Raw genomic sequence first — 13,561 nt, forward strand, 5'->3', positions numbered from 1 at the left:
TCTTTTCAATCAAGTTTAAATGGAACCTCCAATTTCAAGATTATGATACACATCTTGATTTTTATATCCGGGCAATTCAACCATATACTTTGAATAACTTTGCCTCCCAGATGTAAAATTAGGGGGCCCATATTCATATGGTCGACTTTTAGATCATGACCATATATTTTTAATGGCACTCCCCCGAGTTTAGGATTAGAAGGCCTATTTTGATAACAACTGCCAGTTTGGCCATCATCAAACAATCGACCATTTCCATTCTTCCTATTCATGAGATGGATCATTAGGTGAATAACCTTGTATTCATCTTACAGGAGTTTTGCGTAATCTGAGATAATATAGCCATAATTGATCATATCTTGTTTGAAGTCGTTTAATTCTTTTAGTGTCTGAATCATCATAATTTTTTAACTAAATAGTCATAGTCTCATTCTCACCTAGACGCCAAATCACTTCTTAAAGTGTAGCCAAAGCTGACATCACAAATTAATCACTTGACATCCCCACAGTGGAACCAAAAAAATCTTTGCATATTTTGAATGTTCTCTTGTGATCAACTTGGGTTTAGATCACTTTGAGAAGAATGCAGGTTCTTTTCACACCTCAAGTAAGAGGGCTTAATGTTGCTTTCTTTGGAATGAAAGTTATAAGATGCACCTAAAGCATGAATAAAAAAGAAAGGTATCAAATCCACCATTATTTAATATGAATGCATACAATATTGATATATCTAATACATATGATTGAGAGTAGAGATGAAATAAGGTACTGTTTTAAAGAATTGAAAGATATTTGCCAACCTCAATCCATGGGGATGGCTTCACATGACCAAGGAGAATAACATCTAGAAGATAGCATGAATGTGAATTAAGCAGGCCAGCCATATGCACTACTGCATCATCGTAGCCCCATCAAAAGAAAAAAAAGGAAAGAAAAAGCTTAGAGTGAAATTTTTTTGGAGCTTGGATGAACCATAGAATTCTTCCTTTAAAAGACATCATTAGGCTTGGATGGTCTTCTCAAACAGGGGCTTGGATAGACCCTAAGGCAATCTAGGCATGCAAGAGCAGAAATTAATTGTTTATAAGAAAATTGTGGGCAACCCCAGTCATTTCTGATATCCTTCAAATATCAGTGCGTGAGGCATCCTTTTTGAGGTCTTTTGAATATGAAAGAAAAAGTAAAACAATGGTGATGCACAAGATTGCTGGAGAAAAAAAAATTGAATTTATTACGAATTCTGTGTCTTTCACCAAATAACTCTATGAGATAATGCCACTGATGAAATACAAGAGTGAAAAAAAAAATCCATAAATCACCGTGCATATCAATACAAGCAATGATCAAGCTCTTAAACAGGATACGGAAGCCGCAATAAGAATCCACACCTCCTACATCATCTTCTTCAAGCATGTCACCTTCTCAAAGTCTGGAACAACATAATTCTTCTCAACCTCCCATGCAAGATGAGACATGGAATTAAATGATGATTTCACACCCTTCTCATCTGCAACTTCTCTTGGAAAAGGGATTCGGGCTGCAAATACCCCTTTCTCAGAATAAAAATGCATGTCAAAACCTAGCCTATCGACCCAAATCATCTTTGCACCCATTACCTGCTATCATGAAGAAATCATATATGTTAAATGAAGCAAGTTTGAGGATGCAGGCATTGATTGGATATGGAGAGATTATAACCGGCTCATAATGCAATCCTAAAAGGCTAAAACAGCTGTCAGAAGAAGAAAAGGCCAGCATTGCAATTAGCAATAAAGCATACATAATCCTAACATCTACCAGAACACATCCTTTATACGAGGTACCAAATTAAAGACTTGAAAGATCTGAATTTTAGGACATGCATTATCTACTGAAATTAAAATATTGTATCTTTTCTCATTAATTGATAGGAGAATTTATTAAATGTGAGAAGAAGTTATAGCTGGTCAAAGCTAGGTTCTCAAGGGAGGGTGATTCCATTGCCTTGTGCCATTTAAGCAAGAAAGTTCACATTATTAGCATGCTGCCGTACAAGACAAAAGAAGCTAAAGGAGAGAGAGGATGATCCCACTAGCTTAATATGGAAGATAACAGAGTTTGTTAGCACATAGTCCATGCTGCAGTCATCTACATGTAATTCAACAATGAAGTGAGCATCCTGTGTTCATGATAAAGCACCTAACTGGAAATGACATGAAATTTTTTGCTTTTATCGATGTATGCTTCTAGTGGTGAAGGTAAAATGTAAGGTGTATTCCACTTCAACAGTTCTCTGCATGTGTCAGGAAAATCATGTTATATATATTTCTCTAAAAAGAAAAACAAGATAGAACTGTTGTATATATATATATAAGTAAAAATAAAAAAAGAAGAAAAGAAGGTTTAGTTAACTAAAAATGGGCAGAACAATGTCCTATGGAAGGTGCCAGATCTATGTTTTTGCTTTTATCTGTGATACTAGTAATAATAAAAGCATAAACCAAGATCCGTGGTACCGAAACAACACCCGTGCTAATAGGCTGGTGGTAAGATATGGTACGATACCAAGCCATATCGTTTCAGCGCATACTGACAGAGAAAAATCGGCGAGGGAGGGTGAGAGAGAGAAGGAGAGAGAGGGGGAAGGGAGGAAGGAAGAGGGCAGCGGAGAGAGAGGCGGGAGGGGGGAGGGGGAGAGAGAGACGGGAGGGGGGAGGGAGAGAGGGTTTTTGAGCCCTCTCTCGTCTGTGGTGCCCGAATGGGGGCGAAGCCCTTGTTTCGGGCCTCGGGCCCCATTTTTTTGAAACTTTTTTAAGTGAAGTCAGACTTTGGAATAGAGCCTCCATCCCTATTTGGGCAAATGGAGGAGAGAGGGCTTCAAAAACTCTCTCTGCCACCCTCTTCCTCTCTCTCCCTTCCTGCCTCCCTATCCCTTCCTCTCTCTCTTCCTCTCTCCCCTTCTTCCTCTCCCACGCCCTCGCCGATTTCTCAGATTGAGGGGCGGACCGGCACCCAATACGGCTTAGTACACACCAAATGGGGCGGTTCGGGATGGTACCACCAACCTTGGATTTAACAATTGATAGGAAACTGATGTAATTTCTCATAGATATGTGAAATAGTTAATAGTTGTTTCACCGACTATGTTGAGAAATTGACACGAAAGCTCACTAGAACTAGGAAATGATGTTAGTTTAGTTAGAATGATTAAGTTGGGAAAATAACTGAATCTAGCACATACCACAAAATGGTTGATGAAATCTAGGCACTTATGCTAGAAGAAACATAGATGTAAATAAGCATATATAAAAACTTTCAAGAATCTATAGTCTATACACTTGTCAATAGATTCAAACCTGAAATCCCGAGTCCACAAAAACATTGCACAATCGCTGAACATCTTCAGCATGTCTTAAATTCATCTCCTCCACAATTTTTTCAGCAAAGTCTCGAAGAGGATCGGGGTCTGCATTCATATACTCTGAACAGGCCACCCATACACCATTCTGGAAAGAAAATTTATCAACAGTTTTTAGCAACTCAAGTTTATAAGTCATTCTAGTAATTCTCATGCAGAAAAGCATGGTTTGAATGAAGTATAACTGAAAACCATCAATAATTCCTACAGTCAACAGAAGATATGCATCCAATTTGCACACGAATGATAACAGCCAAAAAAATATAATTAATTAAAAGAACTCACATGTATTTGGTACACAATAGGAAAAAATTACTGCCCATGATGTAGAGCCAACGATGTTTCATAAATGGAGTCAGATCTATGTAGATGGATTCAGAAATTATAGCCAGCAATCTATGTGCTGAAATCTACAAAATCTACAACTTCTAATTAAACAAAAATGCTTTTCGCTAGAATGATTTAACAGAACAGTGAGGCTTTGTCCCTTTCTTTTTGAGAGGAACAGTTAAGCATTGCCAATGGCTTGATCATTGGTATTAATAAGAGAACATGAGGAACAATCCAAGAGCAACCATCCAGGTACATTGACAGGGTTTGAAAGATAACATAGTAGATTTAGAGCTGTAGGTGTGTGATTCTAGTTCAGTAAACGTGTCTTCCAATATTTTCCTTTCATGATCAAGCGAACATCCTGGATATCACCTAGTAGAGTTGGGGCTTCTGAAAATGGAGTACAATGCAATTGCCAATAGACTTTCAATTACCTAATTTAACAGTCAACAATTAAGTATGGATAAAATGGTTTAGTACACTAAAAGTTTGTATTCAGAATTTCAGAGTTTGAAATCATTCAGGCAAAAACACAAGCAAGTTCTAAGAAAAAAGAGGCTGAGATTAGATACAAAAGAAACAAAAAATATTTTTAAATTTCCCGATTAAATAACATCAAGAAATTCATGTCACTAGATGCACATATGCAAGCAATGCAATATCAAAAAGCTAGAAATGTAATGAACTAGTATGAAAGTATATATATGATGCAATCGAGGTTTTTGTTGGGCACATCATAAGTTAAGTCCTCCTTTTGTTAAGCTTGCTAAAATGATTTAAGTTTATAGAGAGATTATTGTATTCCTAGTTAGCGTATTGTTTACACCCTTAACTGAAAAGGTGGCCCCAGGAAAAATCATAGTGATTAGATAGAATTGCTAGAATTATCCATAAAGAACCAAATCAGGTTAGAATGAACAAAATAAAAGTCATCTTCCATGATTCCTAGTTTGAACTCTACTTTAGGGCACCCAGAATTGTTTTAGGTCATATTTTGGTACCACGCAACTGTGCACTGACACCGACAAACAGGTGCAAGCACACGCACGTACACACACATGCACGGACATAGGAATTCATGGGTCGGGGGAATCTTAAGATGATAGAAAGTTATTGAAACCTATTCCTCAAAGTTCCAAATTCATCTTTATTTTCTTTGAAGAGAAAGAGAAGGTTGAGATTTTCCCCAATGCATTGAGAATTTCACTCTCTTCTCCATAAATTAAAGAGCAGAAATACATTTCATATCTTGATCAAACTTGCAGCTCAGAACTGAAAATTAGACCAATTCTTATCCCTTTTGATCTAAATTTTTATCCTTGGTGTCAGTATGTTTCTATCTTTCACAGAGACAAAAAAACCTAATAATCTTCACTCCCCTTATCTGATGTCAGCAAGGCAGTCCAAATCCGTTCCATATTTAAATCTAGACAGGGCGAAAGCGCTTAAGAGTCCAGCACAGTGTGATCCTTTTCTTGGATGAGTAGGTAAGAAAATTAAGATTATAAGCTACATTTTTTAGCATGTAGATCTTAAACTAGAGTACTCTAAATCAAGACATTTTATTTCTGAAATCAGTTAAGCTGTACATACCAATGTCGAGCAATATGGATGAGTCGTGAAACTGAAAGATGCAACAATTAGAAAATTAGTATCTAAATGCTTGTATAGAAAATAGAGAATAAATTGATGGAGAATCAAATTCGATATTTGCCCATGTAAAGGTGAATATAGACATTCAAGAAGGAACTTAAGTTATTGAGAGACTAAGAAGAAAAGAAAACCTAATGTTGGGTAGATGGAAGTGGTGAAAAAAGAATTTACAGAAGCTTGTTATGACAATTGCACATTGTCACATTGCTCTAGAAACAATGGATATTGTAAAGGTTTCTTAAATGTGATATAAAAATAAGTCAAAGCTCATGGGTGTAATTATCATATAAACTACATAAATATGTACATTCATGTTATGTATCGCCGGTAGATTATTAGCCTAGAATGGAGAAACTATCTAGAGATGGAAACTTACAAGACTGCTATAATTATAGGGATGAGCCAATTCCCAGAGCTAGCTACCAAACCCAGGATAATAAAAACTAGAATTGCTTTTTTCTCTTCTAATGAGGATTTGATTTGCTACTTTTAGCCCCTAGAGATGGGAGATAAGGAGTTCAATGCACATGCTTTGTTTTCATAATTGTGGTGGTCAGCCGAGTCGACATAGCAGACCATCTTAATCAAGTTGTTTTAACAACTATTTCAAACTCCACGAACTTGATATCGCAACAGGTAAAGTGGTTGCAGAATTAAAATGTAAAGGTAAGAAGAATTATTAATTTGAAACCCACTAAAAACTTTTCTCCACAACTTCACATATAATACAAGTTAAAATGAGGCAGTAATTCATATAAGACTTAAAGAACATTGCTGGTTAGAACAAATAAGTCCAACAGTTCCATCCATACCTCCTTGAAATCTTCCATGTGAAGCACCCGCTCTATTGACATTAAGTATACAAGCTCTCCATTCACTTGTTCTCCAAACTGCTTCTCCCATTTCATACGAAGCTTCTAAAAAATGCACTCAAGTTTGAAAATTAATTTATTGAGAAGATTTACAGACTAATTTCTAATCAAGCATTGCAATTTAAAAGCAAATTCTTCCAAAAGGTGGCTGGTGAGAAACTCAGTAGTAAATACAACACCAATGAGGTTAGAAATCAGTGTCATTGAATTAATAGTGCAGAAGCAGAATATAACATTAACAAATGGCGTTCAGAAATTGAAGAAACTTTATCCGACTCATGTTCTTATTTGAATTGCATGCGAAAAAGTATTTAGGACAGAGATCCAATTTTTAGAATCCAATCAACCTTTTAATAGCAATCAAATGCCAAGAAAGGACAAATGATCAAGGAAACGGCTGAGAAATTACTGATATAATGCTTAGACACGCATACAATTCTGAACAGCTCACGGATCAAATAAAAGAAAGGTGAGGATAGAAAATGATACCCTCAGAAGCAATTCATCGTCAGGTTTGCTCAGGCTTCCGAGCAGCGTGCACTGTGGAGTTCGCGACCCACTCTGCTCAAACTGTAATCACCAAAAATGCACAGAGAAACCATCAGGCAGTGGGAGAGAGATCTACAGCTCCGATGATTCACCAAGTCCTCATTTTCATACCAAATTATTGCATCTTAAACCAATCCAAAGAAGAGAACCCATCACCTGTACGTGGAAGCTGGCCCGACCGCCGATTCCAAACAAGCTATCGGGCTGGCTCAGGCACAGGGCAGGGGCACCCCGAGCATCGACAACAAAGCGAGCGCCGATGCCGAGCGGCCACCCTTCGGGGGTTAGCGTGGAGAGGGTGCCCGTGGAGGAGAGCTCCATGATGGTCCTCGAGACCTCGGCCGGCGAGAGGCGGGCTCCCCGGGGCTCCCCCATCGTGGGGGGCACCTCGGTGGAAACGGATACAAGAGAGCATCGTAGGAGGCGGCGAGAGGAGGGATACCTGAGAGCAGAGAAGCGATGCGGACAGGAGAAAGGGGCGTTCTTTGAGAGAGAGGGGTTGAGGAGAGAAGAAGAAGAAGGGAGGGTGGAAGGGAGGAGGGCTTGGAGAAGGAGAGGCATTATGGGAGGACAGATGAAGAGGGAGAGCGAAAGAGATTGGGAATTAATCGGGGAAGTTGGATTAGAGGTTGGTGGAGGAGTTGGCTCGGGCTGAGTTTTCCCGAGTCGCCTGGTGAGTCGACTCAGTTCATCTTGGCAAACCCTTTTTTTTTTTTTTTTTTTTTTTTTTTTTTTTTTTTTTTTTTGCTAGCATTGGCAAACCCATTTGGTTGTAGGGAAAACGTTTGTCGGAGACGCTGCAAGATATGGTGAGAGTCTACCAGCCAGTGATTGATGATCCCACAAGGCGCAAGAAAGAAAAATAAAAAATATGGCTGCTGCTTGGCTAGATCTAACTTAAAGAAGCATGGGATAAAAACATCTTTAGAATAAAATCTTAATCTACCAAACATTGTGATCATTAATAATTATGCGCATGCAGTAAACCTGTGTCCGGTTCCATCTTTTTCCTGATTTTTTATCAAATTTCCACTCAGCTTGCTTCTTGAAAAAGAAAAGGTAATAAAGATATAGTTTATGTTGCTATATAGGGACACTCAACCTTTCCAATCCGACCTTAAATTAAAGAGAAGGCTTAAAAAGAATAAATTTCTTCATTTTATATAAATTTACAAACACTCCAAGTATCTAATTATAATAATATCAACCGTGCATTTTTTCCAATTGTTGCAGTATGATCCATTCTTATTTCTTGGGGTCAGAGATGTCGTGGAGGTAGCTATAATGTGGATTTTTATTAAAAAAAAAAGATGAAATATGACATGGATAAATCTTTAAAAGAAAGAGATGAATGGGGAGGGAGCTATATCTCACAATAAGCGACTCGCCGACGACGATCACCCCCGATTCGATCATAGCAAGAGCCCCACGCTACCTCTCCCTCCGTCGGCGCCAAGGCTGCTGTTGCCGCCCCTCGCCGGAGGTGAAACACCTTCCTCTCCTACATTGGAATTCATCTGAAACGATCATTCAGCAAACCGCATTGGCCACCTACTAGCTCTAATCAAATGAAACGTGGAGGAGGTTACCCATCATCATGAGATCATAATCCTTGGCCATTGATTTGCTGCGGCAGCCATCGGAGTGATTGCAACGTGGAACAAAAAATCTGCCATCCTCGGATGCATAGTTTTTTTTTATCCCTCCACCAGCGCCAAGGTCTCGGCCTTACTCCTGCAGTCCTCACGGTAGGGCAGTGTCGGGTTCAGCGGCCATGGCGAAGCCATCTCCCTCCCGTCCATTGGCCGTGAAATCACAACGTAAAGAGAAGAAATCTCTAGATCTGGGGCCCAGATCGATTACCCCCTTCTCGCCCTCTCGTTTCGAGGACTGGGAGTAAAAAGGGAGAGGGGATGTGAGGAGCACTTGAAGAGTAGGGAGGGGATCGTCGGGAAAGCGTGCGCGCCAACATTCATGCAGGAGAGTTTGCCGACATTAGCTGCGGGGAGGGGTCCATTGGATCAAAGGCCATCACTGCCATTGGTTTGGGGCTAGACTTTGACGGAAGGACGGGACGTTGGTGTGAGAACGGATGGAGGATCATCCAAGGATAATTAGGATCAAGGATTATCCATTGGTTTCCGACATCATTGATCCTTGGCTATTGAAGAAGAACTAAAAGAGACGTAGGAACATATTGATCCAGATGTGAGAAAGAGAGACACAGTAGCGTTTGATGAAGAGGATGAGATACAAAGAGGAGGAGGTGGGCGTTATGGCCGTGGAGGGTGGCGTAAACTTATTTTGTAGAGGATTGGGGCGGAGGTGATCTTCGTTGGTGTGTCGTTTTCGGCAAGACATAGCTCTCTTTCCATTAGGGTTTATAAAACCCTAGGTTTTGAGGAAGAAGAGAAGAGAGGTCTATCCCCTCCATTTTCTAAGAACAAATTCACATCATATTTATTCATGTCAAGTTCCATGTTTTTTTTTTTAAATCCATAACATAACCACCTCCATGTCACCCTAACCCTAATTGGAAGGAGAGTGAGCCATACTACAACAATTTGAAATATACAAGATTGGCATTACAGCAATTAGATATGTAAGAGGTATTTGCAAATTCATACAAAATCACCCACTTTACTCCTATATTTTGTTATTATGCCTATCCCATTTTTGTGTTAGGAGAGCGGAAGGTTGAAATGCACACTTGCAAAGTAACATAATCCTGCATTTGGACAAGATTTTGGATGTGATCGCTAGCAAATTTTTTGTTTTTTCATTTGGAAGTAAGCTATCTGCAGTAGATCAGTTTGCCCCTTTACCCAGTAACTCATCATTAACATTTCCTTCTCTATAGATAAATTCAGAGAATCCACTACAAGCTAATGATAAAATACAGACTGCCATCAATGGAAAAGGAAACAAGACAAACGACAAACACCCTATCATCTTTCAAAGGTACACTTCTATGTGTCAAATGAAAAGAAAAAAAGTCTTCATAAGATATAAACTTAAAAATGTAATTTCTTGTGTCGCTTCCTCCACAATTTCTCATTCCTGCAAACAAAAACATCAGTAAGAAAAGATTCAGTGCTGATCATGCTGATATAGGAACTGGTTTTGATAGATGATACCACGCGATATGCATAAATGAGGAAGCTTAAACATGTAAAAATAATGAGTTGAAATTATGATATGGGAAATCATTCATCATCCAGAACCATGATAATAAAAACCTTGATAAATCTCAATGAACTACAATCAGTTAAAGGTTAAAATTTTCTTATACTGATGATATAAAACAACAATTTCAGGGTAATGACTGAGATCTAAATAGTTAACTGCTAAAACAAGGCAAAGATGCTTAGATGCTCATGCAAATTAATATACAAGTGAATGATTCACAATAATGAATACCCGGTGAAACACTAGGATGCTGACAATATATTAGCTTGCCTTCGCATGCCATCTATCATACCAGAAGAGAAGGTCCGAATCCACGTATGCATGTATACAACACCACTAACACATACTTGTTACTCTAGCATGATTCATGCCACAATCGATGAAATTTATTCGCATTGCTAAAAACCAAGAGAATTGACTACCATGAAAGTGGCACCTCTAGTGGCATCAATGAAAAGCCAAGTTCCACGCAGATTCCTCCATGAATTTCTCAATGGTCCAAGCCATGGAATCGTTGGATTCCCTTGCTATACTATAATTCAATTACAAATAAATATCATTTAATGTCAAGAGCCTCTGCTCCATTGGAAGGTTTAAATCCAATATAATTAGGGATTGATAACATTAGATCAATCTGATCCCCTTAATTCTCCATTGAGCCTGCATTGGGGGTTCAGGAATCTAACTCTCAAAGGAAGAGATTCACAATGCATATTTTTGATATGACCCAATGAAATCAGCCCCATATGACAGGTTTTTTTGTTTATGTGGGGCCATGACTTCCAACATACTTATCAAGTTGCTATTACCCTTTAAAATTAGAAAACTTCTGATTCAGAGACCTTGACAAGAACATCCAGATAAAATGACAATAAATAACCAGGGGCATACCCTAGTTTAAATAAATGAATAAATATATTTACATTTGCTTTACATTGATCTATGTCAAAATAACAAGATGAAAAGAAACACAATTAAAGGACTTCAACAAGATGTTGAGGTTATGACTTGGATGTCTATTTCAATTTAATTTGTCTTACTGAGAGATTGAGGTGTTTGATAGGGCTTTAGTAGCAGCAGGTGGGAAATCATGATCTTTTATCTCCTCTCTATCATTTTTAAAATGATAAACCTGATTCGATCATTCAATCCAGATGGTTCAAACGGTTGAACTATCCAGTTCAATGGTGTAGAACAGATAATTGAGTCTTGAACTAACCCAAACTGTAATTACTAATGGGTGATTAGTGAACAGGTTGACCTGTTCAACCTAGATGGGTTTCATAACAGAGTAGTTGATTTTATCAACCTTCATAAGCTTTTCTAGATTATGTTGCAACTCTTCCAAACAATCAATCAGATCTCCCATGGGCAACCTATTATGTTATTGCAAGCTATTCCAAATCCTTTCCACACCTTAACTTTACTGGAATACTACAGTTTCCTCCTCCCACACCAAAGCTGCTCATAGATCCAGAATGATGCTTCAGAGTATCCATCAAGCCTTTCAATAACAACGCAATAAAATCATACGTAAGCATCTTCTTTTACCTCCTTCAACAACATTATCTGAAAGGAAATCAGCTAGGGAGACAACCTCCACACACCCCCGTCCCCCACCAACCCCACAATATATATATATATATACATATATATATATATATATACATATACATATATATATATATATACATATACATATATATATATATATATACATATACATATATATATATATACATATACATATATATATACATATACATATATATATACATATATATATATATATACATATACATATATATATATATATACATATATATATATATATATCACCACCACCATCAACTTGATCTACCATCAGGCTGAATCCTCATCTTTTATAGTTGCTGTGTACTCTTTCATCAGCTGTACTGCTACCTACGTGAATTCAGCACTTCATCAAATCTAATAAAAGATGCACTACAACAAACAGAACACTGATTAAATTCCACATCTCTGCATATATAACAAGATAATCATATCATGCAACCTACATAAGAAGCAAAAAATCGAAAATGTATGAATTTAAACGTCATAACAAGTGATTGGAAACACAAGAAAAACATATTTGATTGCAAGAAACCAGATAACTAAATATCAACAAATGATTCAGATGTCCAAGGACTCAATCTCAAAGCCGATCAAAATAAAACGTTGAACTTCCTTAATTCCATTACATATAATATCTTCTACCATAATATCTAACATAATTTAAGGGCCTCGGTGTTCACATTACAAATCTCCCACTAATGAAAGCGAAAAGAACCAGAAAAATCGATTTTTTTTTCTCGTTCCATTTTTCCTAACAAGCAAAATCCTAGGAATCTCTACGGGCAAAAATGATTTCATTACCTAGCCAGATCCGACGATGATGTTGTTGATCGGGATAAAGATCAGCTTCACGAAGAACCCCACGAACCCCATCACCACGAATCCGACCGCCGTGCGGAAGGCCACCTTTGTGAACTCTGCAAGCGGGATCCATGAAATCCAGTCAAAATTTAATCACGAATCACAATAAATTCTAATCATGTCAAAGGACCACCTATAAATCCATCAGGAACCACTATAAACTCAAAGAATCGCCTACCGATCCATCGATCCGTAGGACGAGATCGCGATAGATCGATGGTAGAGACGGGTTCGGAGCGCTAACCTTTGCGATCAGGCTTGTGGCACCTCTTCACGAGGCGCATGCTGTCCTTGGCGAAGTCCCGCAGGGGATCGACAACCGAATCCAAGGCATCCATCTTCAGCTCAGAGAGGAGAGGAGGGAGAGAGACGAGACGGAGGCGAAACCCTAGATACGAAATGGAGAAGAACAGTGGAAGATCTTTTAAGGCAAGGAGGAGCACCCTACGGAGTAGTTTGACCGTGCCGGCCGGCCCAACATCTAAGACAACATCAAACAAAAAATATAAAAATAATACTAAAAAAATTAGAAAAATATATTTTATTATAAAAAAAATTGAGCCAAGGCTCCCTCACTCTTTACATGACAGTATTTTTTTTATTTTTTCTTATCTGATCCCGTGGACAATGCTTGCACTGCCGCACAGCAAACTATTGGAAGCTCTTCAATCACGTAGAGCAACGAACACATGAATAGCCGATTTCCAAACCTATGGCTCTGATACCATGTAGAAGGACCCAAGATCACTACTCATCTCTATAATAATTAAATGTCACAATACTATGACCATAGCTGCTGCAGTTCCTCAAAACGGTGTGATCCTCGCACGACCATTTAAAGACAATTCTGCTTGTAATGCATGGAAAGATTTCCGGGTCAAGCCCCCCATCACACAGTAGAGTTAAGTCTGAATTATAGGAAAGTGAAAGCCCTGTTGACAGTATTTTAGTTTGGCTCTTTGGAGATTGATAGGCTTGTAATCTTTCAGAATCTAGCTTGATTGTTGTACAAGAAGGACTCACCCGTCTATGGAACTACCGTCCTCACCTAATATCATCAGTTGAACTGAAAAACCAATTCTTTGTCAAGAAAACTTTGGTGTGGATTAGC

At 38.3% G+C, this 13,561-nt stretch overlaps 2 protein-coding genes across 4 annotated transcripts; both read right to left on the reverse strand.

Annotated features, from left to right (window-relative positions):
- Nucleotides 1–1,208: 1,208 nt before the first annotated feature.
- Nucleotides 1,209–9,493, reverse strand: PGR7 (proton gradient regulation 7). 3 transcript variants are annotated; one of them, XM_088707370.2, is made up of 6 exons: nt 8,394–9,493; nt 8,179–8,321; nt 6,745–6,825; nt 6,196–6,300; nt 3,336–3,485; nt 1,209–1,619 (listed from the first exon to the last, which is right to left on the reverse strand). In XM_088707370.2, the coding sequence occupies exons 2-6, from the start codon at nt 8,218–8,220 to the stop codon at nt 1,392–1,394; spliced, it is 606 nt and encodes a 201-aa protein (XP_088563496.2). In that variant the 5' UTR covers nt 8,221–8,321; nt 8,394–9,493; the 3' UTR covers nt 1,209–1,391. The 3 variants fall into 3 exon arrangements, with proteins under 3 accessions (XP_088563496.2, XP_089782295.1, XP_026660460.4); XM_089926169.1 differs by lacking the exons at nt 8,179–8,321; nt 8,394–9,493 and adding exons at nt 6,961–7,507; nt 7,567–7,595 and having other exon boundaries at nt 1,209–1,616; XM_026804659.4 differs by lacking the exons at nt 8,179–8,321; nt 8,394–9,493 and adding an exon at nt 6,961–7,572.
- A 144-nt stretch (nt 9,494–9,637) lies between these two features.
- Nucleotides 9,638–12,903, reverse strand: LOC103707117 (protein transport protein Sec61 subunit gamma-like). The gene is made up of 3 exons (XM_008791486.6): nt 12,695–12,903; nt 12,391–12,506; nt 9,638–9,864 (listed from the first exon to the last, which is right to left on the reverse strand). The coding sequence occupies exons 1-2, from the start codon at nt 12,786–12,788 to the stop codon at nt 12,391–12,393; spliced, it is 210 nt and encodes a 69-aa protein (XP_008789708.1). The 5' UTR covers nt 12,789–12,903; the 3' UTR covers nt 9,638–9,864.
- Nucleotides 12,904–13,561: the final 658 nt, after the last annotated feature.

Source organism: Phoenix dactylifera, chromosome 11 (genome assembly GCF_051530095.1).
Source record: "Phoenix dactylifera cultivar Ajwa chromosome 11, Ajwa_hap1_PhDact_Kaust_v1.1, whole genome shotgun sequence".
NCBI lineage: Eukaryota > Viridiplantae > Streptophyta > Magnoliopsida > Arecales > Arecaceae > Phoenix > Phoenix dactylifera.

What these genes read in the sequence shown, in the direction of transcription:
- LOC103707117 (XM_008791486.6), bottom strand. Translation starts at nt 12,788, where the DNA reads ATGGATGCCTTGGATTCGGTTGTCGATCCCCTGCGGGACTTCGCCAAG. An exon ending in CCACAAGCCTGATCGCAAAG is followed by an intron (nt 12,507 to 12,694) that starts GTTAGCGCTCCG and finishes TCCCGCTTGCAG; the next exon opens with AGTTCACAAAGGTGGCCTTC.
- PGR7 (XM_026804659.4), bottom strand. Translation starts at nt 7,365, where the DNA reads ATGCCTCTCCTTCTCCAAGCCCTCCTCCCTTCCACCCTCCCTTCTTCT. An exon ending in ACGATGAATTGCTTCTGAGG is followed by an intron (nt 6,301 to 6,744) that starts GTATCATTTTCT and finishes TGCATTTTTTAG; the next exon opens with AAGCTTCGTATGAAATGGGA. An exon ending in TTGTGGACTCGGGATTTCAG is followed by an intron (nt 1,620 to 3,335) that starts GTTTGAATCTAT and finishes TCTTCATGATAG; the next exon opens with CAGGTAATGGGTGCAAAGAT.